The following is a 25,959-nucleotide window of genomic DNA, read 5'->3' on the forward strand; positions in this document are numbered from 1 at the left end:
TTTTTTATAAATAAACTGGAATAATTAGTGTAAAAATACCAAAGTTGTCACTTTGCTGAAACTTAATAAAGATTTCTGTTATCTAGCATACCTCACGGATATTGACACATGTGTTTGTCACATGTTGGACAAAATAACAGACAAATCTGTGAGGATAACGCAATTCAACAACAATTCAATCCAACAGCACCACCAACTACAGCTTGCAAAATGACCATACAGTTGAGTCAACACTAAACTCTAAAACAGACTCATCAAAAACTGAACATTATAACCTACATGGAGGTAGAATGTATTGCAGGCTTGGACTACATTAGTTTTAGATTGGGGTTCCTAAAACTGGCAACTGAGAGTGTAGCTCTGCAGTGAGACCACGAGAACATTATAAGGATTTACATAAGTTTACACATACTCCGTGTTACATCAGTGAACTCATCTTCAAAATATTCTTTCATTTGTAAAGCTTGTTTGGCCACATCCAAATAACCACAACTACTAAATTAAAGACACCCAAAGTGCAGATGTGAATCTCTTAGAATTTACTGTAAATAACCTCTCTTTTACTAATCCATTTACAGCCACTGGGAAAGTATCTATCAAGTTATCTCCTATGTTTTGTGGAATGGAAAAATCCTAAAATCCACAGTTTCGTTTTGTAAGTGCACACATTACTGATATTTAAGCTGAGTGTGTTCACAAATGAGCAAGCACCTTGCAGAATTTAAAATATTCAGTGATACTTTCGATATGTAAACTGTTTCTGTAAAAACTCCACAGGGCACTTTAAATATTTGTTGTACTGGTCAGATGTGCTAGAAAAGCTGAATGTGAGGCACTGTATTGGATGTTTAGAAATTGTGATTATTAATAAAAAGTGATATATTATTCAAGATGGTGCAACCGGTTCTATCAAATCTCCATAATATAGTAGTTAGCTTTGCACCATAAATTATTTATCAGTTTGTTTAATGTATATAGTCATTTATATACATATGTATTGTTTTCCATTTCATGAGTGTTGTGGAAGATATTTTATAAAATCATAATTTTCTTTATTGATTGTATTTACTGACATAAATATCCATTTCCCCATTCACAGATAATAGTTCCCTGGTGTTTTGATTAAAATAGACGATTTGAATAGAACAGTTCCTCCTTTACAGATACTGTTGAAAGAGAAATTAAAAAGTCATCCCACCGAAATCTACTGCAGACAACAAAGCAAAATCTTACTTGTATCGCATTCAGCACTATGAGGATTGACGAGTTCAGGCATATGGGAACAAACTTTTTTTATTTTATAATGCAAACTGCAACATATGAATTATATTATTTACCCAAAAGCAGAAAAAGGTCATATACCCGTGACAAATAAATCACACAGTCTTTGTTAAATCTAAGTCCAACACAATATTTTCATCTAAACCATAAATGGACAAATCCACCCTAAAACAAAATGTACATTCCTTTGATGTTGGACAGTTCATTCTTATTTTGTGAACATAATTAAGTCTTAAGCAACGCAAACACTGTTTTCCTCTACAGACACCGCAAAAGGAACCAGACTTTATATCAAATTCAGTGATTTGTTATGGGATAGGGGTGCACACTTTTGCACATGTTGGATCAAATTGCTCATACAGTCCTTACTCTCTCGTTTCGAATTCAAATTTTGTTCACAAATATTAAATTGAACTGGTCAATATTAAGAGGATTCATGTGAATTCTTCAGGGTTTTTGTTTCAAGAAGGCAATCTATCAAAGAATTTATAAGCACAAATATAGCTCAGGTGAAAACTGAACCTTAATTAATCAGTTCAGTTATTGCTTAGATAAATAATATTTACTCTACAAGAAAAAGATAAGTTTCACATTGTTCAGATGTAAAAAAAAGAAGAAAAAAGCAGTTCTAAAATGTGATGTCAAATTGACTTTTTTTGGTTGAAAAATCCCTGCGGTGTTGAAACATTTTGTAATTTTGTACATCTGCATCAAGTCTTGGAAAGTTTCAGAAAGGATTAGTTGATTGGCTGAAAAACCAGCCACGTGACAAAAACAGTGACAGAAGTCTTTTGTAACTCTGGGGAAAAAACAGTGAATAGCACCATTTTAACTACAGGCAAGCCAGACGGTAAAAGGGGAGAAGCCACAGGAGCACACAGAGTTCAGGTGTGCACTTAAGTGCTGGGGTTCGCAACAAAAAATGTAGATCCATCAAAGTCGCTTTTTGGTCTTCATTCTCCTCGGTCATAGTCTGGCTGTGTGCAGCTTATGCAAATATAGTCATCCTTCTCTGCTCGCTCAGCAGAAAGTCCTACACAGACCTGGTGGAACCACTGATTGCAGCTGCCGTCACATTGGACCCAGTTTACCTGAGAAGCAGTAAGATGGGAGAAAAATGTTAACACAATAAAGATATAAATCAGTTAAATCGCCTGCATGTAGGACATTAAGTAGTCCGATATAAAACAAACCTCGTCGCCCTCTGGCTCTCTGCACCATGGTGCAGCACACAGCGAGTAGTCTTCCTCTGAATCTGAAGCAGTGGGGTCGGACACTGGGTGTGTCGGAGAACACGCCCATGTGGTGTCTTCGCACTTCTCTTTGCTCTTCTTAAACTTATTTTTGCGGATCTTCTTGGCCTTCTCGCTTTGCTGCGAGTCGAAGCTTTCCTTACGCCGCTTGGTCCTTTTGCTCGGACTGTTCAGCGCCTCCTTTTTGAGACCGGAAACGCCATTCTGTGTTAAGGCACAAGTATTATAATAAACATATCATAATTAATGATACGTGATAAGTGGGATTGAGAATATGATCCACGAACATATTTTGCTGTGGTCCTCATTACCTTGTTGTGGTGGGGGCTCCCTCTCTGTGACTGTTGGTCCTGTTCTGTGTTGTTCCCACAAGGGGCGCCATGTGAGAGCAGTGGGACCAGTTTGTACAACAGGTATTTGTACAGCTGCTCAGTTTCAGGCAGAGTGACCTGCAGTAGGAATCCCTCCACCATCAGCTCCTCCAGCTCATGGCCGAGTCCTGTGAATAATATGATGAGAGCAGACAGTTCAGAGGCAAAATAAAAATGAAAAATGCAAAGTATGCGTAGATGCAGAATGCTTAAAGCGTTTCTACTGACCCTGGAGTGGAACAGACTGGTGCTCTGTATGGAAAAATGAACCGTTTATTTCCTGAGTCAGATGTGAAGACATTCCAGGTCCAACTCTCCCCTGAAACAATGAACAATTCAATTCAGTTTATTTTGTATAGCCAAAAATCACAAATGTGCCTCAGAGGGCTTTACAATCTGTACACATACGACATCCTCTGTCCCCGGACCTCACATCGTCTCAGGAAAAACTCTCCGCCAAAAAAAACTTCACGGGGAGAAAAGGGGAAGAAAACTTCGGGAGAGCAACAGAGGAGGATCCATCTCCCCAGATGGACAGAAGTGCAATAGATGTCATGTGTACAGAATGAACAACGTTACAGAGTTACAGCACATTCAATGAATATGACAGAAATTATTCATATTAGTTGTAGGCATGATGAAAAAATTACAACTACCAAAAATCACAATGGATGTAATAGAATAATAATGATAATAGAAGCAGTAATGGTATTGGTAATACCAATAGCAATGCCACTAATAATAATAATAATAATTATAGCAGGTGGTGTCACAATCAACTTAAGTATACTTGACAGGGCTCAGTGTGTCTACAACATCAATGTCACCCACAACGCAAACAGACCCTGTGATGGTGAATTATAACATTAAGATACTCTTAATGTTTCCACTGACCATCTTTGACACTTTCTTCAGCACCCCCTCTGTGCATGCCTGCTGAACTCTGTGCTGCCAGCGCACCGTCCTTTCGATGAGGAAGCGCAGGGCGTCCCCTTCTGGCAGCCGTACACGAATCCTCTGCAGTGAAGCCAACAAAGGCAGGACCTTGTCCAGAGGGGGTTTCCTCGACCATTGGCAAAGTGGGCAGAGCCAGGCTTGGCCGTACTCGAGGTTTACCGGTGTTGTAACGCAACCGCAGTGGAAAACTTCTCGGCAGAGTTCACACTGCATCATGGCACCTGAAGGGGCCTTTTGGCAAACGCAAACACCAAGTGCACAACAGTGTTCAGCCGGAACAAGCTTGGACTCGTTTGAAGCACGCAGAGCCAACAAGATATCCATCTCCCTCTGGCGGACCTCTGCGAGAGTTGCCATCTGTGAAAGTGGAAAATGTAACTCAATAAATGCAAATTAAAGAATAATCTCATTCTCAGTCTACAAATTAGGCTCATACCCACTATTGTAATTAGGGCTGTTAAGGTAACATCACCACACTGTTGAAATAGTGTTCATGATTGATAATAAATCAATCATTTTCCCCTGCCTTTTGGATTTCATTGTTTTAGCAATATAGGGGTATATGCATTTCTTTATGTAAAGTATGAGTCACAGCGTTTGTCAGAAAGCTCCCAGAAGTGAACCGGGAACATTGCATTGTAATATGCCATATGTTTTTAAAATCATTTAGCATTTCTTTGGGTGGTTTTTGAGCCCTACTATTCAAAGGTCCCATATTGTAAAAAGTGCAATTTTCATGTAATTCTTTTTCAAAACACCCATTGAGAAATACACGTAGCCCATATTCAGAAACTTTGCTTTGAAATGAGCAATCAGGATTTCTGTACAGTTGTGGTGTCACACCAATACAATTTACAGTTGTAACTGTAAATATTCAAATGTGACTCGTTTTATTTGTAGTTGCAGTATATTTTAGGACAGTAGGGTTTCTTGAAAATTCAGAACAGTAACTGTTAAAACAAGATGAAAAATGCAGCTAGTTGCAATAATAAGGAATGTTGTTAATGTAACCCAACCCCCCAACTTTTACTGTAACTGAGAAAAGATAAAATACTGCATTCACACTCACGGCAGAGGCAGAGTCCTTGCTCTCAGAGAGAGCTCTCTCCACGTCACTCAAAGACTCCAGTTTTGTTGGAGATTTTTTACTGATCTGTGTAGCTTCTTTTGCCTTTTTAGATCTCGACTTTTGATGCCCAGTGCCTACATCACATCTTGGACAAAGCACCTGAGAACATAAATAATAATAAAAAACCATTAGACATACATACATCCATCCATCCATTTTCAATACCGCTTATCCTCATTAGGGTCGCGGGGGCGCTGGAGCCTATCCCAGCTGACATAGGGCGAAGGCAGGGGACACCCTGGACAGGCCGCCAGTCCATCGAGGGCACATGTAGGGACATACAACCATTCACTCTCACACCTATGGGACATTTAGAGATCAATTAACCTGCAGCATGTCTTTGGACTGTGGGAGGAAGCCGGAGAGCCCGGAGAGAACCCACGCTGCCACGGGGAGAACATGCAAACTCCACACAGAAGGACCGCTCCGACCGGGAATTGAACCCGCGGCCCTCTTGCTGTGAGGCGACAGTGCTAGCCACTACACCACCGTGCAGCCCCACACACACACACACACACACACACACACACACACACACACACACACACACACACACACACACACACACACACACACACACACACACACACACACACACACACACACACACACACACACACACACACACACACACACACACACACACACACACACACACACACACACACACACACACACACACACACACACACACACACACACACACACACACACACACACACACACACACACACACACACACACACACACACACACACACACACACACACACACACACACACACACACACACACACACACACACACACACACACACACACACACACACACACACACACACACACACACACACACACACACACACACACACACACACACACACACAGTTACTAACAGCTTTTTACCTCAAGGAGAGAGAAAGGCGAGTTTTTCAGTAGGAATGTCTTTGCCGCGCTCTCCTTCCAGGTCTGCACGTCACTGACGAGGACCTCTATCCGACTCAGCGGTTCGAGCATCACCGGGATGCCCTCTGCTCTGAGGAGCAGCTCAGAGAGGCTGTCCAGCACAGGAATACGTCCACCGAGCTGCAAACATTTGGATTTATAATCCAAACTCAACAATCTCTGACCATCTCAGGCCAAGTGTTAAGAGCCGGGAACATAAAGCATGGTTTAACTTGAAGTATATTTCACCTGAAGTGCTTCGGCTTCATGGAGCCATTTCTTGGCCTTGGTGACGACGTCCTTCAGCTGCAGACAATTGGGCAGATAAGCAGGGATGTTTTCTACTTCTTGTAGAGCGGCATCGAGTGTTTCCATGTTGCGATGCGGCCTGTGAAGAGACATGAGCTTTATTAAATACAATTTACATGTTCAGGTTTTATACAATATCCCATGTGGGATTGTCACTTTATCTTTTGCGTTTCAGTTTTGAATCCTACTAAAATAGGACGGCATTTTTGATAGATGTATCTAAACATCCAGTATCAGATCATATGAGGTGGTGGAATGAGCTCCCCATTGACATCAGGACAGCAGAAAGTCTCTATACCTTCCGTCGCAAACTAAAAACACATCTTTTTTCGACTATACCTTGAATAGGGAAGGTAGCGCCGTCGTAGCACTTTGGTAGCATTTAAATGGCTCTTACTGATAGCACTTTGTAGTTTAACTTTATTAAAGAAATTGTACTTGCTTGATTCTTGTTGTTCTGAGTTTGGACTCATGGTTTAATGCACTTATTGTAAGTCGCTTTGGATAAAAGCGTCAGCTAAATGACATGTAATGTAATGTAATGCCTGCTATTGTAGAGTCTGGTGATTTACAGTGTGTAGTCTCTGTGGAGCCCTCGGAGGGTTAAACACTGTCACAACACCATGATCCTCTTTATCCAACATGATCCAGCTCTGCAGACTTGGCACATTTCACTCGGCACCGTCTAAAGTTAAAGCTGATTTCACGTTTTCTCTGACACCACTTTTTAAGAGAACTACATTTACAAAACAAAAAGTAGGAATTCACGGTTTAGAAATACAGACTTTACATTATTTTAATAAAGTTTTAGTACGCAAGTTTACTACTGGAACCAAACTAAGTTGTTCCTGAATTTGATTAGGAACAGGTTATGGGTTAGAGAAGAGTGGGTAGTCTGTTTTGTTGGATCATACTTTTATCATTGAATACTTTATCCTTTTTTTTGTTTCCACCTAAACCCCAGGCAGTGTGAGCAAAAAATAAGATAAGAGCTATGACCAGACAAACTAAGGCCCATTGCTGCTCAGTGTCCTCACCTGGCTTCCATATGGCTGAGGGCCCGCTCCTCCCACTGCTCCGACACAGTCAGCAGCTCCTGCAGACGAGCCATGGCTCTTTCCACAGAGCTGTGAGGGGCCAAACCCACACCCTGGTCTATCAACCTTCTCATGGTGTCCAGGCAGAGGCTTTCTGGCCGGCTGCTGGCTTGCTGCACAGCCTCCAGCCAGCGGGCCTGCTCCAGTCTCTCCCGCAGCAGGGGCAGCTGGGGCAGCTCCACGTCCAGGCCCAGGCTCTCGTCCAGCAGGTCCTGCAGCTCCAGCGGGCTGGGTGACTCATCAGAGAGGAGATGCTCACTGCGCTGCTGGAAGTCATCCACCCGGGTCAACAGGTCCTGGAGGTCACATTCAACAGGCATTTAGGGACGGATTTGACTCGTCAGACAAGACCACATTCTAAAATTAAGCCAAATTCACTCGTTATGTTCAGACATTATTATACTGCATATAATGTGAAAATGTGATGACACAGAACAACGTTAAAGTAAAAAGCTTTAAATTTGTGCTAATTTTTTTCCAAGCAACCAATTAAATTTAAGATTCAGGTCGTCATATAAATAAGTTAATGTTTCTATTCAAAACTGTTGGAGCGATAATGTAGTTTTGTTGCTTTCTTATATCTTTGAGGGAAACAACGGGTAAATTGGGAATGCAGTTTCTACATTTGAACACAGGGTGGCACATTAACATTAAAAAGGCATATAGGCAAGTGCCTGCTAATGAAAACAGGTGTGGATGGGAAGCAAACTGTTTTTGACCGTGGTCATGTCAGCGTGGTCATGTCAGCGTGGTCATGTCAGCGTGATCCTGTGTTGTGCTGTAACCAACATGTAATGTATTGCAAGGGTATTGGACATCGCTAATGTTATGCTACGGAGTACGGATTGAAAAAGACACAGTGCACTGGACAGTGAATTTGTTTGTGGCTGAACCGCATCCAAAAATATTCTCCCGTTCGCCCCCTAGTGACTTTAAGAATACATTGGAAAAGTGTTAGGGCCTCTACACAAACTATCTAACCTTTAGTAAAGGAGCTTGTCGGATGTTGCACGGCAGGTTATCAAACTGTCGGACAAAAGACCTCAGCTCTTCAACAGTTAGCTCGTTCTGGTTTTGAGACTTTCCTCCTCCCGAACGATACCTGATATAAAAATATAGAAAAGAAACAGCAGATCTATGAATGTCAAATGACAGAATTGTCTGAAAATGGCTAAGATAAACCAAATAAGTAATGTAGTCTCTGAACTACAATATTGGAATCTTGAAATTAAAGTCTGCATTCCATCACCTTTGTCGAGCAAGTTAAATTGTAAATAGGAACAGTAACTGAGCCCTAATACCTCCGATAATGATACAATAGACAATTATAAACAACAGTAACAATAAGAAAAGATAACTACACAAAACAGTTTCAATCAGTGGAAAACTGTAATTTCCAATAAAACAAAACAAAAAGCCAGGTGTGAAAATCTGTTAACATTGTACCTCGTCTGCCTCTTTCCATTAAGAAGCTGTTGGGCCATGACAGCAACTTTATCAGCTTCTGATGCGACTGTGCGTAGCTGATCCAGGAGGCTGATTTGTGGGAACGCCTTTGTTTCTGCCTGCTCCACCAGGCTGTGAAGCTCTTCCAAACCTGAAAAGAAAGTAGTACAAACTTTTAGACATACATACATACATACAATTTGGATTATTGAGTTTTGTAGTATTTAGCTTTTCCCCATTGGCGAACCTCTTTTCTTGTTTCCTTTGTTCTCCAGGATGTCCTGCACACTAGAGAGCCATTCCTTATAGGACTCGGCACGCAGCTTCACTGATTCCATCATCGGATACAACTCCTCCAGTGTAAACTTGTAACTGCAGGGAAAGACAAAAACGAGGCAATGAATATGCAATGATGACTGATAATTTTCAGTTAAAGTTCCAATAAAAAGAAATATGTCTTATACCTACTGCCAAATGTGAAATGACTATTAGAAAACACAAATTGTATATTCTAAGAGCTATCAGGATTTTGATGTTAATGAGATCTAATGAGATTTAAAAAAAATATTCAGACAATTCATAATAGTACTAAAAACAAAGCACAAGTCAAATTCAGAAGAGAGCAAGTATGATCAGTTGTTGTGGTTACTGAAGACTCACTGGAGTGTAAGGTTGCTAGGAGGACAGGAGCAGAGGTCCCGGGTGTGGTACAGACACACCATCTTGCCAGGACTGCAGGCACAGGTGATGCCAGACAGGTAGCAGGTGGTTCGACACTTGCTGCACTGCCTCTCCTCATCAGGGAGAACTTCATAATCAACTTGTCGAGATTGCACCACACCCTAGAGAAAACATATGCCCAAAAAAATCAGTAATTTGAGCTGCAGAGTAGACCTGAACAGACAAACAATAGTCTTAAAGTTCTCTCTAATGTATTCTTGACGACGTGATTACGGGTGTACCCACTTGGCTATAACTGCCCCAGAGGAGCCAATACTGAAAACTAAATAAAAATGAATGAGATTAAGATTTTTAATTCTAACAAGTTGCAATTCTTCAAATGTGTTTAGTTTCCATATTTTAGACCATTGAGAAAATAAAGTAGTTGTGTCCTGTTAACTCACTTTACCTCCTGGATGTCAATCATGTGTGCTGAAATATTAAACCTGCCTCCTGCCATCATTGAACAAAAACAAATGCAAAATATCCTTAAGACAAGACCTCCTCACCAATTTATTAATCTTCTCTCTCAGTTGTTCTTCTTCATGGACCATGACGGTCATCTCCTTCTGCACTTTGGATGCCAGATTGACATCCATCGCGTCTGCTTTGTAGGCCATGTTACAAACCATCTCGTCGTGTGAGAAGACACAGTACCTGCTCAGCTGGCGATAGTGTGCCACACATTTACGGCCGATGGGCATCTGTCAGAAAATATATAGACGGGTTTGAGTTTAGGAGCAATGGGTAACTATTAAAGCCAAAAGAATTTGCTTCTGTACCTGAATATCTGATTTTTATACCTTTTAATCTGTATTATGTATTTTCCTATACAATTGTTTTTAATCGTGTTTTGTAAACTATTTGTGGCTGCATTTTGGCATGAAAGGTGCAATACAAATACAATTATTAGACAATTTTTTCACAACTTTTGTTTTCTACAATTTGTTATAGGCATACTTAACTATCTCTGCTGGAGCAAAATATATATTTATCAGTAAATTCTAATAAACAGAACTCCTACTAGATGACTTTACAGCAAGACCAGTTTAAAATGATCTAGTGTTGTGAAAACACATTTTCTTACCCAGTCCATGGTGCAAAAGTTGACAGCTTCAGCAAAGTTGAAGCCCTGGTTGAACCCACTGTGGTAGGCTCTGGGGAAAGTGATGACAAACTCCCCTGCACATTGGTTGGTGCGATAGATCTAATAATCAGTAAGAAAATAAAAATTAAGAAATGACAAGCTGTAAGTGTTACCATTTGGTATAAGGATGATATTGAGACTGATCATGTTGAAACAAGCAAAGTTCTGATGGTTCTCAAAAGATATTCTCCCATAAAGTGGTAAGACACTGCAACAGGTTGACATTTTCTTTATCTTCTTTGATTTATATTAACTGACATACTTTTTGTGCAACTGTGATGTGTAATATTTAAAAGTAAGGAACTTCGTCATCACACTTAGTGTACAAAGATATCGCTTTGTGTCTGACATTTAAATGTGATGATTAATAAATGAGTAACATTGAGAGCAGGTTACCGGGACGCCGTTGTTCATCAGCGTGTTGGGATTCATGATGGTGACCAGCTGGTGAAGGAGGTCTTGCTGGGACTCAAACAGCTCAGGTGCCAGGTTCTTCATGACCGACTCGAGGTGCTCTGCGGCATAACCAGGAGCCCCATACCACGTCTTTGGCTCCCCCCTGCAAACATGTCAAAAAAACACTTAACAAGTGCCATTACACAATTTATTTGAAGAATGAATCAGATCAACAAAAATGCATTTCTTGTGAAAGAAATTGCTTGTTGTGTAAGAGTCAAACTTCTGCATTAACATCACTATAACAGATACACAATAGAGTTTAGAGAGTGTACTCTACCAGTGAAGATAGTTTATGGAGTAGCTCCAGTGGTCCTCAATATGCCAGCAGAAGGAGGAGAAGCACATCCCCACATAAAGCCAGGGTAACTTCATCCCGCAGATGTCGGCTGTAATGTGATTCAGCACAGAGGATTCCAGCACCGGCATGTTGTTCAGGTTCCAGCCGCTGCTCAGGTAATGCTGCAGGTCGGACACAGATCTCAATGCACTTGACTTCTTAGTGAAATAAAGCCTAGTTCAGCAGGTGTTATCACAGGGAAAACTGATAATCACATTATTTTAGTGCCGTTAGTTTTTTCCCCAGGAGCCAGTCAAAAACCTACATTGCATTAGGAAATACTATGGTTGTTTTGAAAAACCCAACATCATTTGTAGTATTCCACTGTTTGGTGCTATACTTGCACTATAATTCGTATAAACCCAGGTAATCAATTTGCATGTTGATGCCATGGACAAAATCAATATTTAAAGGTTGTGGAGTAAACTATGATATACATTTCCCCCTTTACAATCCCTAACCACATATAATTCTCTTAATGTTTTTAGACAAAAATAAAACACCATCCTCAAAACAGCAGACAGATTGTACCTCATCCTCAGGAGTGACTTCAAAATGGCTGTTACTCAAAGGGAAACCACTCCCAAACTCCTTGGAGGCGATGTCTGCTCCGTACTCCACAGTGACGTCCTCCTCAATGGTGCTGACTAGACGCCAGAACTCCTTCTCCACTAGCTCAGTGGGAACCATCTAAAGCACAAAAGGAAATGACATGGTGTGATTGGGTGCCATATTCACACTAGTCTAGAAACTGAAGCTAGTTTGATCACAAGCTCAAACAGATTAAGAATAGTGTTTTCACTGGACACGTCAGAATATATCTGCTGGGATCAATGACAACATTATATGTTTCAAGAATCAAGCTAGACAATAATTTACGTCTCAAACTAGCTGCTCATTAGGTCCCCTCCGTCCCCTCCAAGCCAGACCTCTAACCTCGTTCACTCTTTGTGCAGTAAGAGTATGTTCACAGGATGTGTTGTGTGAGAGTGGGAACAACATATGATAAGACAAAAAGGACTCTTTGGAAGTGTGTTATCAAAGCATTCCTTTGTTCCAGTCCAAAATTTAAAAAAACAGAAAGTTCAGGACTGTTGTCCTCAAAGATCTTCCAAATCTGCTCAGAAACCAGATTAATTTTAATTGATTGGAATAGTTTGTGCATGCTAATCTGTAGCAGGGGTTTGGTGGTTGTAATCATGTCAGCACAACTTTTGTTTCCACTGAGTCAAACATGTATGTTATCATCTTATAGCACAAGTCATTAAAGTTTTGGGGAAAACGACTTTCAGATGTATATCTGGTTCAAAATACAAGATATGTTCAAATTCCTTGAACAAATCTTGAATGCACTATAATTGGTATAAACCTAGGTGATAATTTAGCATGTTTTTAGATGTGGAAAAAAAAAAAGAATCTTAGAAGGTTGTCGATATAAACCATTATATTAATTTCCCCCTTTACAACCCATAACCAAATATAGTTTTCCTATTTATTCTATAAAGTTTTATCATTTCCAGTAACGTTCAAGTTAAATAAATTCAACAGTCAGCTGCACCGGCTTGTTTCTCTCATTGGCCATCGTGGTCCCGCACAGAAAGCACAAGACGTAATCATACAGACTTTAACTCCCACCCACAAACATGTTTGAAATTAATGAGCGCTATGAACAGTTTAATGACTGGATCTGTAAACCCCTCACATTACTCAATCTGGGCAGAATATCGGTACCGATCAAGGTTTAAGGCCAGATTTCTCCCGATTGTCAATGGGGTGAATCAGGGATAAAACAACCTAAAACTCCTGTAGTCTGAGGCTGGCTTGAGTAAAATGGAAACCACTTGATTATCAATGAACAAGTGATGCAAACTCACATGGACTGGCATGTTGAAATAATCTGATTTGAAGGAATCGGCCATGTCACCAAAAGCCTGGAGGGTGTAGCTCCTGCCGGCCTGCTCAAAGCCAAATGCAACAGGAGGTTTGCCACATTCCTGTAAAATAAAAATAAAAAAGAAGGAAAAAACGTTAGGAAACACTTCGCGTTGTATTATATTTGTGAATAATCAGACAGATGTTTTTTCTCTTGTTCCCAATTATGAGCTTCTCTGCCAGTATTTAGCTGCCAGAGGGTTTGTTCACCTGAGCCAGGCACTTGGGACACCTCCAGTCGCCTTTGGGAACATCGTGGAGGGGAGGCATCAGACAAAAGATGTGATAGCTGTCATCACAGCCATCACACAACAGCAGGCGGTCCTCAGCAGTCCCGTTGCCACAAACAAGGCACATGTACTGGTCTATCTGAGGAGACATAATGTACAGCATGGAACAACACTACAGCATGGATACATGTGTTTTTACTGGTGTACTAATGTGTTGTAAGCCAACATTTCAACACAAAACAATATACTTACTTTACTCGAGGGACGTCTCTTATCTAGTACAGTTTCTTCTTCATAATCTACTGGATTCTCATGTTTAATGGGCTCCCGTTTCACCTCAGTAACCACCGGTCTCACTGAAAGACACAGAGGAAGGCTCATGGAAGCTTTAAGAATTTCGAATAATGTCTCTGATCACATCTGACACAATCCCCTTTTTCCTCTATAAACCAAGCAGCACTGCTTGCTTTGTCCTTACCAGGTTCTTGTTTGACAACATACGTTCCCATCCTCCTCCTGAGATTGGGACGATTCTCACAAACTTCCCCTGGTTCGGTTTTAAAACTGCCTCTCTGTTGAAGTCAGTGAGAGTCAGTGAGAAACAGAAACCAAAGAACAACAGGCTCTCGATAAGGAGGATTACTCTTTTAATCGTGACAACTGCTATAAAAAAAACAAACATGTAGCTGCACTATCAAAGTGAAATATTGTCACAGTCGCAATATAGATTGGTTGAACTGGTAGTCCTTTATCCTTTGTGTGGATTAATATTAACTTTTACTTAAAAACATCCAACTTTATCAACACACATATCATACACATAATGAATGGCACAAGTGACAATGTCAGCCAGAGAGAGCGAGCGAGATAGAAAGATTGGACTCACTTCAGATCTCATGCGTTTCGCACGGCGAGCAATGCTGCAGGTCTCCTGAGGCTGGACAGACTGCCGCTGCGGCAGGTCGTGTGGGGTGTACTCTTTATCTTTAGTGTCATTGGTCAAGGTGGCTCTCTGCAAAGACAAGTTGGGGAATGTAAGACACGAAACACTGAACTACCAAGAGTAAAAACTAAGTGCAACAAAAACCTAAAAAGTCTCTACATTTAAGGCAAAATGAACCAAATCAGACAGACACTCTCCAAATATATAATATCAATACAATCTCCTTCAAGTCCCTTTATTATACCTCTTTAAAGACACCAAACGCCAGCATCATTCTTCTGACGGTATTGAGTTAGAGACAAATGTTTGTGTTTCTCAAAAAAGCAGTGCGATCCTTACATTTCAAAATGGTCCCATTTGATTTGCGCTTGTCAGTTTTATGACACTGACCATACTCAATACCTGGCACTGTTTTGCTACTGTTGTTTCTATTCTCAGGACTGAACTAAGACTCGGTCAAAAACCCTTTTAACTAAATTAAAATAAAGACTGAATTATAATGTTGTCAACTATAATAATACGGTGTGTATTGCACTGGTAGAGCGAGAGTTCTAGTCATTACCTGTGGTTTATAATCATTACAGTGATGGAAAAAAAAGCACGTAAATTGACAATTAATTCTTCCGATTAACATCTACTAAATTTTAAACAATTTGTTTAACATTTCTAGCAACTGCTGCTCTAGTGGGAAAAGAAAACATAAGCGACGTACAGGCTGATTGCCTCCATTCTGGAACAGGTTGTATGGGTAGAGGATTCTCTCATAGTGTGCCCGCAGATGAGAGCCAATAGCCTTGCCTGGAGCAAAGCCCATCTTGACAGATATCTTAGTCCAGCGCCGCTCTCGACAGACGGCATCAAAGCCTCCTTCTTCATTCACAAGCTTGGAAAGAGAAAAATGATGCATTTAGTCTGCATGTTATCTTTATCAAGATTAATTTGTCCTGATTTTAACACCAGTGAGGATTTGCACACACTTTATTCAGCTGGTAAAGATCCAAAATCTTTCTTTCCACGTGAGGGATTTTCAGAGTGCATCCTTGAAACTCCCAGAATTTTGCTATTTGATCCAGGAAGTTCAACTTGACTCTGGTCTGAGCCTAAAAGCACAGAGAAACAAAAGTTAACAGTTTAACAAGGATTTATCAGATGTTTTGTCAATGTCTCCCAAGCAATAAAAAGACAAGAACATTTCATCAATAACTTCAGATTTAAAGTGCAAGAATAAAATAATTAATTGACAGGATTATTTATTTACCAAATTTCCATTTACACGAACTGCATTTTACACATCTTACAAAACATAATACATGTACCTCTAACTCATTAAGTCTTTGTATCCTTGGTGTGAATTTCAGTCTGTCAACATCACAGGCAAATGGTGGCTGCCATTCCTGAGAGAATTTTAAAAAAAAAACATTTCATGAAGCAAAATGACATCAAATATGTTTACACTGAAATAAAAGTATTTGAATCAAAAATGCGTTTGCCACTAAAAGTATAGCATGCTCAACAAGGCCCGACGTGAAGAGAAGTTGAAGTCAAACCACTCAAAACAAGTCTCCATCAGGGATCAGGCTGGAGTAACGGGCAATTTCTTTCTTTCTGAATAAATCCCATGAAAACACAAAATGTGTTTCTGGCCCCCTCAGCCTGTCTGTGGCTCGCAGCTGCAATTGAAGACATAAGTCTTTAAAACCTGGTCATGAATTTATACTTTTATTTACAAAAGAATTTAAAGCAAGTGCAAGTTATTTCTTAAACCAGCTGGGCCCTGTTTTTTTTATTTGTTACCAAACGTCACTCAAACCGATTAGATGTAGTCTTTGTTGCGGATTATTATTTTAAATGATTATATACGCAAGTGTGATATTTAAAGATCTATCTACTGATCCCCTTTCCAAGCATGCCTGCAGTCAATACGGAGTAACAATCTAAAACTAATCCTGACTATACACTAATCTGTACTTCCAAGAGACTGCTATTATTCTAGTAAACCATTAATATACATACAGGAAGTCATCGCGTGTGTGCAAACATACATCTAATAATGGTTGATTAAATGTTTATTTTTTGGCTTTGTTTTGCATGCACAAACTAAACACTGACATGTCTGGTATTAATGCACATGCACACCTACTCACACAACTTCCTGCAAAACTAGAAAACATGGTGTCAGTGATGGCTCAAGAGTCAACCAGATATTCTCATTTGTACATCATTAAATCCAAAAGTATTTATAAAATACATTAGACCGAAGTGCATGAAGATTATAATAATCTTTATGCTTTTTATAGAAAAAAAACACACAACACACAAAAAATAAAAAAATTTAAATAAAAAAAACAACAACACGTACAAAAGACATGTTTAAAAGACAAAAGACAATAATCTTGCTCTGGAACAGCACTGAATGGATAATTACTTTGTCCTTAATGGCTCAGATTCTAGGCTAAACACCGTGTTTGTGCTTTCAGAAAAACCAGGCCACATACCAATCTAAATTAAAGCTGCGAGCAGCATTGATCGGGCCCTCGACAATTCACGCACGTCGAGGTACTTGCTGGACGCCGGTTCGCGCGGCCGAGTGTCTGCGACCGTTGGCCCAAGTGTCCACGAGAGGTTTTTTTGTGTGATGGAAAAGCATCTTCAATTCAGAAATGTTAATCACCAAGGATTTTAGACCACTGACTACATTTGAAGCCTATCCCATGATTTGCCTAGGAGGAATGGGCTAAATTATGAAAAATCACACAGAAATCAAAATGGCCGACTTCCGGTACAGTTTGGAGCATGGTCCCAAGAGACTTTCTTTTTCGTTTACATGTGTTACATATGTCTACCAAGTTTTAGACATGTAGGCCAAACGTAGCACTGGGGCTGCTTAAATTAATATTTGTAGGGGGCGCTATGACTAGAATTCGAATTAACATATGGATGTCTTCCGGGTAAGTATGTCATGACATATGAGAAATATGGAGCAGATTACATAATGTATGGCCAAGTTAAAACAACTTCCATTTTCATGGCGAATGGGCCGTTGCGGCCTACGCACAAAGTTTTATATTTTTAAAATCCTTTGATAACTTTTCACTACTTAGGTGTCAAGATCACACTGCCTGACTTTGGAATGAATCTGGTTTAATCTCTAGGAGGAGTTCGCTGTTTTACAACTCCCCAAAACGTGAAGAAAAGGTTAAAAATGTGCCACTAGGTGGCGCTATGACTTGAATTCAAAATTAACATATGGATGTTTTCAGGGTCAGTATGTCATGCCATATGAGAAATATGGAGCAGATTAGATCATGTATGGCCGAGTTAAGGGATATAATGTGAACATATGCTAGGAATTTGGTGAGGATAGACCAAGTCATTTGGAAGTTATGGGTCTTTAAATATTAGGCCACACCCCTTAGATGTTAATTGGCCCATATCTTCTGAACGCAATGAGATATCAACACTATTTTCATAAGTTCGGATGATATTGAACCAATAATTAACCACATAACTTTTCGTGAAAATCGGACCAAGGGTTTAGGATAAAATGGAAAAAACTTGTTTTTTACAAAATTCAAAATGGCGGAAAATCTAATATGGCGCATTTTATGGTCCCCTTGAACATATTTGTAGAGCTGGTCCAAGTGCACATGTGTACCAAATTTCAAGTCAATCGGCCATTGCGGAAAAAAGTATTAGCTTTTCCAACACAAGGGGGCGCCACCGAGCTAATATTTCCAACTTTTTCCCGACACCCCAATCCGATAAGTATTTTCACAGATTCTGATATGTGTGGACATTTTGAAGTATGCAACTTTAGGCCATGACCCTCTTTTCCCCTTGCAAAGTGCCAGCATAAGGGTCTCGGGCCCTAATTAGATTAACTGAATGGGCTTGTAGCAGCTTTGTTGGCAAGGTAAAGATTGTTTTCTAATTAGATAACTAGTCTCAAGCAATAACTAGCTCCCACCTATCTTGGATTTTAAACATTTGCTCTAATTTTTTCATATTGAAGTATTTCTCCATTCACTCCTAGTACAGAGTAATTTGTGGAGACTGACCCATCAACATATTACAAGTGTATATAAGCAAATGAAGATATCAACTTTTGCTTTCAAATGACAAAGCTCAAATCTTAGAGCCAAACTCCAACTAACACTACATTGTTGCATTGAAAAGTGAATGTGCCAAATTGGCATTTGAGATGTCGTGAAGAACAGATTATGTGACCCCTGAGAAACAATTCAGAGCCTGGGATAGAAATTATTTTAAGGTTTATATGGAACGGTGAAAGGCCAAGAGTCAAATATGAAACACTGCAGATAAATAAAGGGGGCATGGCATTACCAAACCTCAGGGGATATTTCCATGCAGCTCAAATTAGACCAGTAATCTACTGGTGTAACAACAATTATGAACCCAAATGGAAAAACCTCGAACAATATGTAGAAAGAAGGGAAATTCAAAGCCTTAATGGAGACAGAAATATAGCAATATATGGATGCTGTCACCCGATTTACATTAGAGATGTGGTTCAAATTGGTACGAAAATATAGATTAGAAGTGGTGAAAAGACAAAAAAAGAAAGTGTAAAAAAAGTAAAGTGAATGTGCCAAATTGGCATTCGAGATGTGGTGACTTGCTTCGGCCGAGCCTAGAAACTAGGCTAAAGCGCTGGACCCAATTCCACCATCACAATATTTATTAAATGGGTACAGAAGCACATAGTTCATATTTACAAGTCAGCATTTGCATTATAACGGACCACCTGCTAAATGCAATGTTGCTGTGGGATTAGCACCGTGAAACATTAAAATGTTCCACACAACATCACATCACAGCACGTAACATGTACACTGCATGAACCTTTGCCATACAAGTCTCCAGGATGATGCACCTCAATTTTGCTTTTGTAGAAATCCACTCATGATTCTTATTGCTAAAGGATTTAAGATTGTTTGTTTGGCTCTCAAAACCACCCTGGAGCAGTAGTATTTCTATATGACAAAAATCCATTAAAAAAAAAGCAGTAGTAGGACAACCAACAGTTCCTTGGTCTAGCTGGTGTAAAGGAAGACCTTCGGCTTCTAATCTATGCTCAAAGCTTTTGCCACTGCCCTCTTGTGTACATGAGCTGTGCACTTTCAACCATGCCTTCAAAAGAAGGTTTCTTTTGGGAGAACAAACACCAAGCAGTCCCACCCTTCTTTGGTTATATTGCAGCCCTACTCGTCCGGTTTCGCCTGTAAACAGGCTTATAAACTTCCTTATTTAAACCTACCTAAGTCTATATTATGGCAAACAGATTACATGAAACAATTTGCATCCATGACCTCAATGTTTTTTTAAAGTTATACATTGGTAACTGCCAAAAATTAAAGGTAATATTAATATTATTACAACATGGGAGAATCACCCATTATAATTGCTATTCCAGAAATGTGCCCTCTATCTAGCTAATTGGCGTTGAAGCTTGGACACACCCTTGAATAAATATCTTCCCACCCCTTCCCAACATAATCAAGATCATTGTGAGATACATTTCAATTGTGTGCATTTTAAAATGTCTATTACAAACGTTACTTCCTCTACTTACTGTTCTGATAATATTTGACTCATGCGACATGTTAGGTGTGGATTGTGGCAAAAATAATCCTTCAAATCAGAAAGAAATCAAATAAAGTCCGACAGTTGCTTTTATAATAACGATATAACGTTATTCTGCAAGTTAGCTTTAAAAAAACACACCAAAAACGCCGTCAACAAATTAAAATAATCGCATTCAAATAAGTTTCAAACATGTGAAAGCTCCGATTAAAAAAAGAGAAACGGAGTGTCCGTTGAGCCGTTAAACCGTCTCTTCTCTCCATAAACAGTTGGTCACCGAGCACGTACGTAACGTTAGAATCGTTAACGTTACATGTCAGACAGCTGCAGCTTTAAACGGGCCTGATTAACGTTAGCTTGGTTACCTCATACTGGCTAAATCCTTCAAATCCTGTCGAGAAAGTTGAGCTACACATTCAACCAACTGTTAAAAGCAAGATTCAAAATATTAGTTTGAATCTTGGTGAGCTGATTTCCGTGCGACACGTCCAGGAAGCATTTCATTCTGCGCTAACGTAAACACTTTCCATCACATTTGCATAGAGGCCAACTTCAACATCTGAATTATTTATTTTTTGTTGAAATTATGCTCTTAAAAAGATGACCGTTGTAATAAATACACGCCCGTGTGTTTGGACGTTAAAAACTTGATCAAGCACCGTCTTCATCATCCGACAGCGCTTCACTTTCGTTGTTGCAAACACAACACACTCCAGGCTCGGGCGAGCTGACAATTCAACTCGGGAGCCGCAATCCGCCATGTTGAAAGCTGTCTAAAAACACAACTTTGCCTTCTAAATTAACAACAACAGCTGAGGCCAACACACCACGCCACACAAATAAAAAAGCCCAGAACAACTAATAAATTAAAGAAATACTCACCGGCGGTGGTCGGACCTTGCAGATGCCAGTTTTCTCTGCAATGGGTCGTATTTTGTTGATGTACGCAAAAGGATCGGCAAATTCCTCCCAGCTGGGCTCAAAAACAGGGCACTCCGGAGGAGGAATGAACTCATTCAGCTGTGGTTGAGTCATCGTTGCATCTTCGTTGTGACTCCAGCAGAATTATTTTTTTTAAGGGCTTCCTCACGCCGAATCTATGAATCGCTATGAATGTCTTGTCTTTCAGTTCATGTCCACTCTCCACTCATTGAACTCAAAGACGAATTATCTAGTTGGAGACGCGAAGTGACAGCAAGAGCTTGTGTCCCTCCGCTTCAAAACGTAGACACTCATAGGCTACGATCATTTTACAACCAGTTTTTGACTGTGCACGCAACCGCACACTTTCACATGTATTTCACAGGCCAGGATTGTGTGTATAATTTATTTTACGACATTGATACAGCTCATTTGTGTTATGTTTGAATGAGATAAATAAAGTCTATCGGGCAGTGTTAGAGTAGAGTTAACGCCTTCTACGTTATTTAAATTTACTTTAATATTTTCATACACACTACCGTAGAGTTTTCACTCACATAGTTAACACTTTGTGAGCACAATACTCTTACATTAAGGATTATATAGTTTATTGGTTCGTGAATTCCTATCAGATGATTGCCCCCTTGTTGGATGAGTTTGATTCATTCACCCGTTTTGTACGCGGATGTACCTTGTTGAGTCCGTTGACATAATGGTTTCGGCCTCTCCTAACCCCGCCCGGGGTAGCCGGAATAATGGACGTATCAGATGGTACCTTGGGTTTTCTAATCGAACACACCCACTAGATCGTTGCGCGCAGACCGGCACTTCGTTTTTAAATGGTCTAGAGGAGCTCGTTGATTGGTAGAATCTACGGTCATATGTTGTTTATGTTTTAATAACAAACATTGTAATTACCAGAGAGTGATGTATTCTTCACTGACTCCTGAACGCCTCAAGTAAAGCCTTTATAATATAGTAAAATGTGCCATGGTTCTATTGTTAATTAATGCATTTACAGTTGTTGCCACGTTCTTACAATGTGCACGAAGCCACTTGATAAATAATACCAAAATACAGCTAAAGCTGTCTGTTTAGTAAGGTCATCTATTGTATTTGTCGACATCTATTTTATAATAATAACTATTTGTAATGTTTGTCAATAGTACATTGTAAATCAGTCTCTTAAACAGGAGCAACAGCTGTATCATTGGCTGATAACCGTGGGCTACCACTTCCTATATGAGTGATTTGAAAGTCGATGTTCTTTGTTTCACCACAAGCACTTTTTTTACCCATTTTTATAGTATTCCGAACATAATACTCTACAGCCATAAAACACATTTCGTTTGAAAATGCACCACGGTAAGCTACAAGCGCCACCATCATCACTCAGTGTTTTGGGGGAGTTTTTCCTGATCCGATGTGAGGTCCTGGGACAAGGATGTCGCATGTGTACAGATTGTAAAGCCCTCCGAGGCTAATTTGTAATTCTGGGCTATACAAAATAAACTGAATTGAATTGTTGTCCGCTGACTACCACCACTGTCTCGGATTTGTTGGGCTTCAGCTGGCAGGTTGGGGGTAGAGCCTTTAATTGTAGGTGCACACACAAAACAACAATGACTACTTCGTGTAAGAGATCCCTGTCTGCCATGAAATAATACATGTCTTTCAAATAACAAAATCACAGTATCCAGTGACAAAGAGAATACCTTTTTAAATGGCTGGTTCACCCATGCTGTAAACTGTTTTCATAATGAGTATTTCTTCTGTGGGTATTATGTGCAGGTATTGGTGAGGTCTGTGAATTAGCCAGAGTAATTACAACAATGCCTTATTAAAAATTAAATTATTAAATGTAAATTTCCATGCACATTTGATTAGAAATTAAACCAGTTTATTTTCTCAAATATGATTTGGACTTGCCTCGTTGGGTACTTGAGAATCGTGAGAACAAGCATGCACTTTAATGACAATGTTATATATAATAAGTTACATGTTCTTGCAGCCCTTTCATCAAAAAGACATGGAGCAAGCTGAATGTCAGACTATGATACTCATCGAAACTAACATGGAATTCCCTCCCTGTATTTTTAGGGTACAATCATGCAAATGGAGAATGGATTTTTCTAAACAGTGAGTAACTTGTTTAGGGCTGAAACAAATGATTGTCTTCAATATTAAATATTCCATCAAACATGTTAAGTGAATTCGCACAATTTATAAAATGTCCGAAAAATATTGAAAAATGCCTATTACAAGTTCACAGATCCACTCATATCATCTTCAAACTGCATTTGTATAAGCAAAAGTTTTAAAAAACAAAAGTAACCAATTAACAATGATACAAATGTGTCAATTGATTAATCTGATCATTTTAGTACTGAACTATTTTAATGAGTTAAAATGAGTTAGTTATGTTTTATCTCTTAATCTGACTAAAACTGATTATTTTCTGTGGGTTAAAAGACACTGAGATGAGGGAATTTACATCACATTATCCAGGATGGTATTCAACATTAGCTTCCCAAAAACATCTTTATTAGAACAGGATGATCATACTGTTGTTAGTGTGAGAGAGGAGAATGAGAGTGACACAGTCCTTTTATCATACACATTGTACACACCAGTTTATGTAAGTGTTTGTATGATGGATTAGGTTGGGATCAACTGAGAATAAATCCATGAAAAGATGCATAGCCTGCCAACACATTTTGTTTAAGTTCATGTGGGATCACATATGCATTTAAACTATGCATGATTCACCCTTTCCACAGCGACATAGAAACTTTTCTTGTCATCCAAACAGTGCCAGCCAATCGGTCCAATCTCACAATCTGCACAGATGAGATACTTGATTCTCCCCACGTCCTTAGTGAAGCCCACATTCTCAAAAGTGTACATGTCGTCCACAAACCAGTGGGCGGTCAGAGTGTCCCCGTCCGCTGAGCTCTCTGTGGTGCTAAGGCCGCTCTTTTTCCGCATGGATGGTAAAAACAGCTGGAGGGTGAAAACATAGATAAAGATGATATGAAAACATTTCTTTTAAGAACTCAAAATCACTGAGGACCTAGTATATTCATTGCTATGTTTCATTGTATATAGTTAGACCAAGCTGGATCAAAGAGATTACAAAATGACAACACCACTCTGTGGCTGTCTGTCTGTTGCTAGTCAAAATGGCCACAATATATATATATATATATATATATATATATATATATATATATATATATATATTGTGCTTTCAGTGTATATATAAACCCTGGTGATTTCTCAGATCACAAGGCACCAATCCCCTTCATATTTAATATTTGGACAGTCTGCCTGCTAATCTGAGACCATGAAATGTACTGCTGTCAAGACCCTTTTATTTGGTTTAGCATTCTCCTAAAGCAATGCATGAATGTATGTATCAGTTTCTGCTTATCGTTTCATTTACTGTTCGAACAAGTTTTCAGACAATTTAGTAAAATAAAAGTAGCAACACTAGAATGTAAACATGTCCACTTACAAGTAAAAGTAATGCATTGAAAATGTTACTTAAATAAAAATATCAGCGAAATGTACAAAATATGAATGCATTAAAATTGCCCGTTAGTGTAAACTACAAACTATAGTTGATTATTAATGCTGATGCATTACAATGCAAGTGATATTGTTCTGCTGTAGTTGCTCAGGGTGAAGTTGTTTATATGGTTGGATCGTTTGATCTATAACAAAGCATAATATACTGTATACAATATATAGATATAATGTAAAAGACTTCTGTAAATTAATTAGTAACTCCATCAAATACATCTAGTGGGTGTAAAACTAGAATAGTTCTCTATGAACCGTATTAGAACACTTGCAAAGTAGCATCAAATAGAAATACTCGAGTTATGTACCTAAAATGTGCACTGAACTCCATTATTTGAGTAACTGTATATAGTTGCATTGTACCACTGGTTTGATTAACACGTAAATCGCCTTGGATGAAATGGTGCCATACGAAAACTATTCGATTGATTTATATCAACCAATTACAGACGTATTCAATACAAATATAGCACACCACTGACATAGTCCCACCGCTTCATGTCAAACAGCATACCTCTTTCTCTGCAAACACAGCCATCCCCGGGCACAGCACTTTGGATCCGCAGCGTTGACACACGACCGTTTTGCTATTCTTGCCGTCTTCAGAAACCAGGTCGGACCGATCCGTGCCGTCGTTGGCCTGCTGGCTACTGGCCATATCTGACAAACGGCAGGTTCACTTTGATGCAGATGCACAGAACGCTTGGGGAAAAAAGTGCCTTCAACCTGCCCCACCGCACTGAACCAAGTGGTGGTAATTAACTGTGAGAGCTAACGTTAACTGGCTTCTGTGAAATTAGAGCGCTATCTGAACGAAACAAGGATGGGGAGCACCAAGCGAGGGAGGACCGGTGTTACAAGTATTCGGAACCTTCGTAGTCCGGAAGCCCGTGACAAAGAAAATCAATGTTTACATTTTTCATTTATGTCTAAAAAATAAAATTATAATAATTTTCATGCTGAGCCAATGTCTGATATATTTATCTTAAAGGGTAAGTTAGTTAGTTAAAAACAAACTATAATACTCACCAACCGTAAACCCCACCCCTTGCATTTATGCTAACAAGGAATTAAACAGACAGACAACTAGCTACATTAACAGTACATTTCCATAAAAATAAGACACACCCATTTGAATGAAGTCAAATAACACGTACCTAAATGTTGAAGAAGAGACAAGGCTGAATACGAGAATAAGATCGTAAGGCAGACAGGTTAGCTACAGGCTAGGATAGCATACTAGTTGTACCAGCTACTAAAGACTCTCGTTCAGAAACACATGGATGTGCTTTGGT

General features: G+C 39.5%; 2 protein-coding genes across 3 annotated transcripts; both read right to left on the reverse strand.

The window, feature by feature from the left end:
* Positions 1 to 1,273: 1,273 nt before the first annotated feature.
* Positions 1,274 to 21,322, reverse strand: kdm5ba (lysine (K)-specific demethylase 5Ba). Its single transcript, XM_034533027.1, has 27 exons — positions 21,041 to 21,322; positions 15,871 to 15,948; positions 15,532 to 15,654; positions 15,267 to 15,437; positions 14,498 to 14,623; positions 14,090 to 14,183; positions 13,864 to 13,967; positions 13,592 to 13,750; positions 13,324 to 13,443; positions 11,981 to 12,139; positions 11,390 to 11,571; positions 11,050 to 11,212; positions 10,594 to 10,713; positions 10,016 to 10,210; positions 9,447 to 9,628; positions 9,034 to 9,158; positions 8,787 to 8,937; positions 8,322 to 8,442; positions 7,281 to 7,636; positions 6,184 to 6,322; positions 5,896 to 6,075; positions 4,932 to 5,090; positions 3,800 to 4,219; positions 3,134 to 3,224; positions 2,846 to 3,033; positions 2,475 to 2,738; positions 1,274 to 2,372 (listed from the first exon to the last, which is right to left on the reverse strand). Exons 1-27 carry the CDS (start codon positions 21,191 to 21,193, stop codon positions 2,235 to 2,237), a joined length of 4,461 nt encoding a protein of 1,486 aa, XP_034388918.1. The 5' UTR covers positions 21,194 to 21,322; the 3' UTR covers positions 1,274 to 2,234.
* A 1,635-nt stretch (positions 21,323 to 22,957) lies between these two features.
* rabif (RAB interacting factor) lies at positions 22,958 to 25,951 on the reverse strand. Of its 2 annotated transcripts, none has more exons than XM_034533071.1 (3): positions 25,822 to 25,951; positions 25,179 to 25,324; positions 22,958 to 24,082 (listed from the first exon to the last, which is right to left on the reverse strand). In XM_034533071.1, the coding sequence occupies exons 2-3, from the start codon at positions 25,320 to 25,322 to the stop codon at positions 23,834 to 23,836; spliced, it is 393 nt and encodes a 130-aa protein (XP_034388962.1). In that variant the 5' UTR covers positions 25,323 to 25,324; positions 25,822 to 25,951; the 3' UTR covers positions 22,958 to 23,833. The 2 variants fall into 2 exon arrangements, with proteins under 2 accessions (XP_034388962.1, XP_034388961.1); XM_034533070.1 differs by lacking the exon at positions 25,822 to 25,951 and adding an exon at positions 25,694 to 25,759.
* Between the last annotated feature and the right edge of the window lie 8 nt (positions 25,952 to 25,959).

The sequence above is a fragment of the Cyclopterus lumpus genome, chromosome 5 (genome assembly GCF_009769545.1).
Source record: "Cyclopterus lumpus isolate fCycLum1 chromosome 5, fCycLum1.pri, whole genome shotgun sequence".
Lineage (NCBI taxonomy): Eukaryota > Metazoa > Chordata > Actinopteri > Perciformes > Cyclopteridae > Cyclopterus > Cyclopterus lumpus.

Bases quoted from the DNA above. Each gene is read 5' to 3' on its own strand.
- rabif (XM_034533070.1), bottom strand. From the start codon at position 25,718: ATGCAAGGGGTGGGGTTTACGGTTG. The intron at 25,325-25,693 runs GTGAGTATTATA...GCCGTTTGTCAG, and splicing joins AGGGGTGGGGTTTACGGTTG to ATATGGCCAGTAGCCAGCAG. The intron at 24,083-25,178 runs GTATGCTGTTTG...TTCACCCTCCAG, and splicing joins CTGTGTTTGCAGAGAAAGAG to CTGTTTTTACCATCCATGCG.
- kdm5ba (XM_034533027.1), bottom strand. From the start codon at position 21,193: ATGACTCAACCACAGCTGAATGAGTTCATTCCTCCTCCGGAGTGCCCT. The intron at 13,751-13,863 runs GTAAGTATATTG...ATGTCTCCTCAG, and splicing joins AGAGACGTCCCTCGAGTAAA to ATAGACCAGTACATGTGCCT. The intron at 9,629-10,015 runs GTGAGGAGGTCT...TGTTTTCTCTAG, and splicing joins GAGAGAAGATTAATAAATTG to GGTGTGGTGCAATCTCGACA.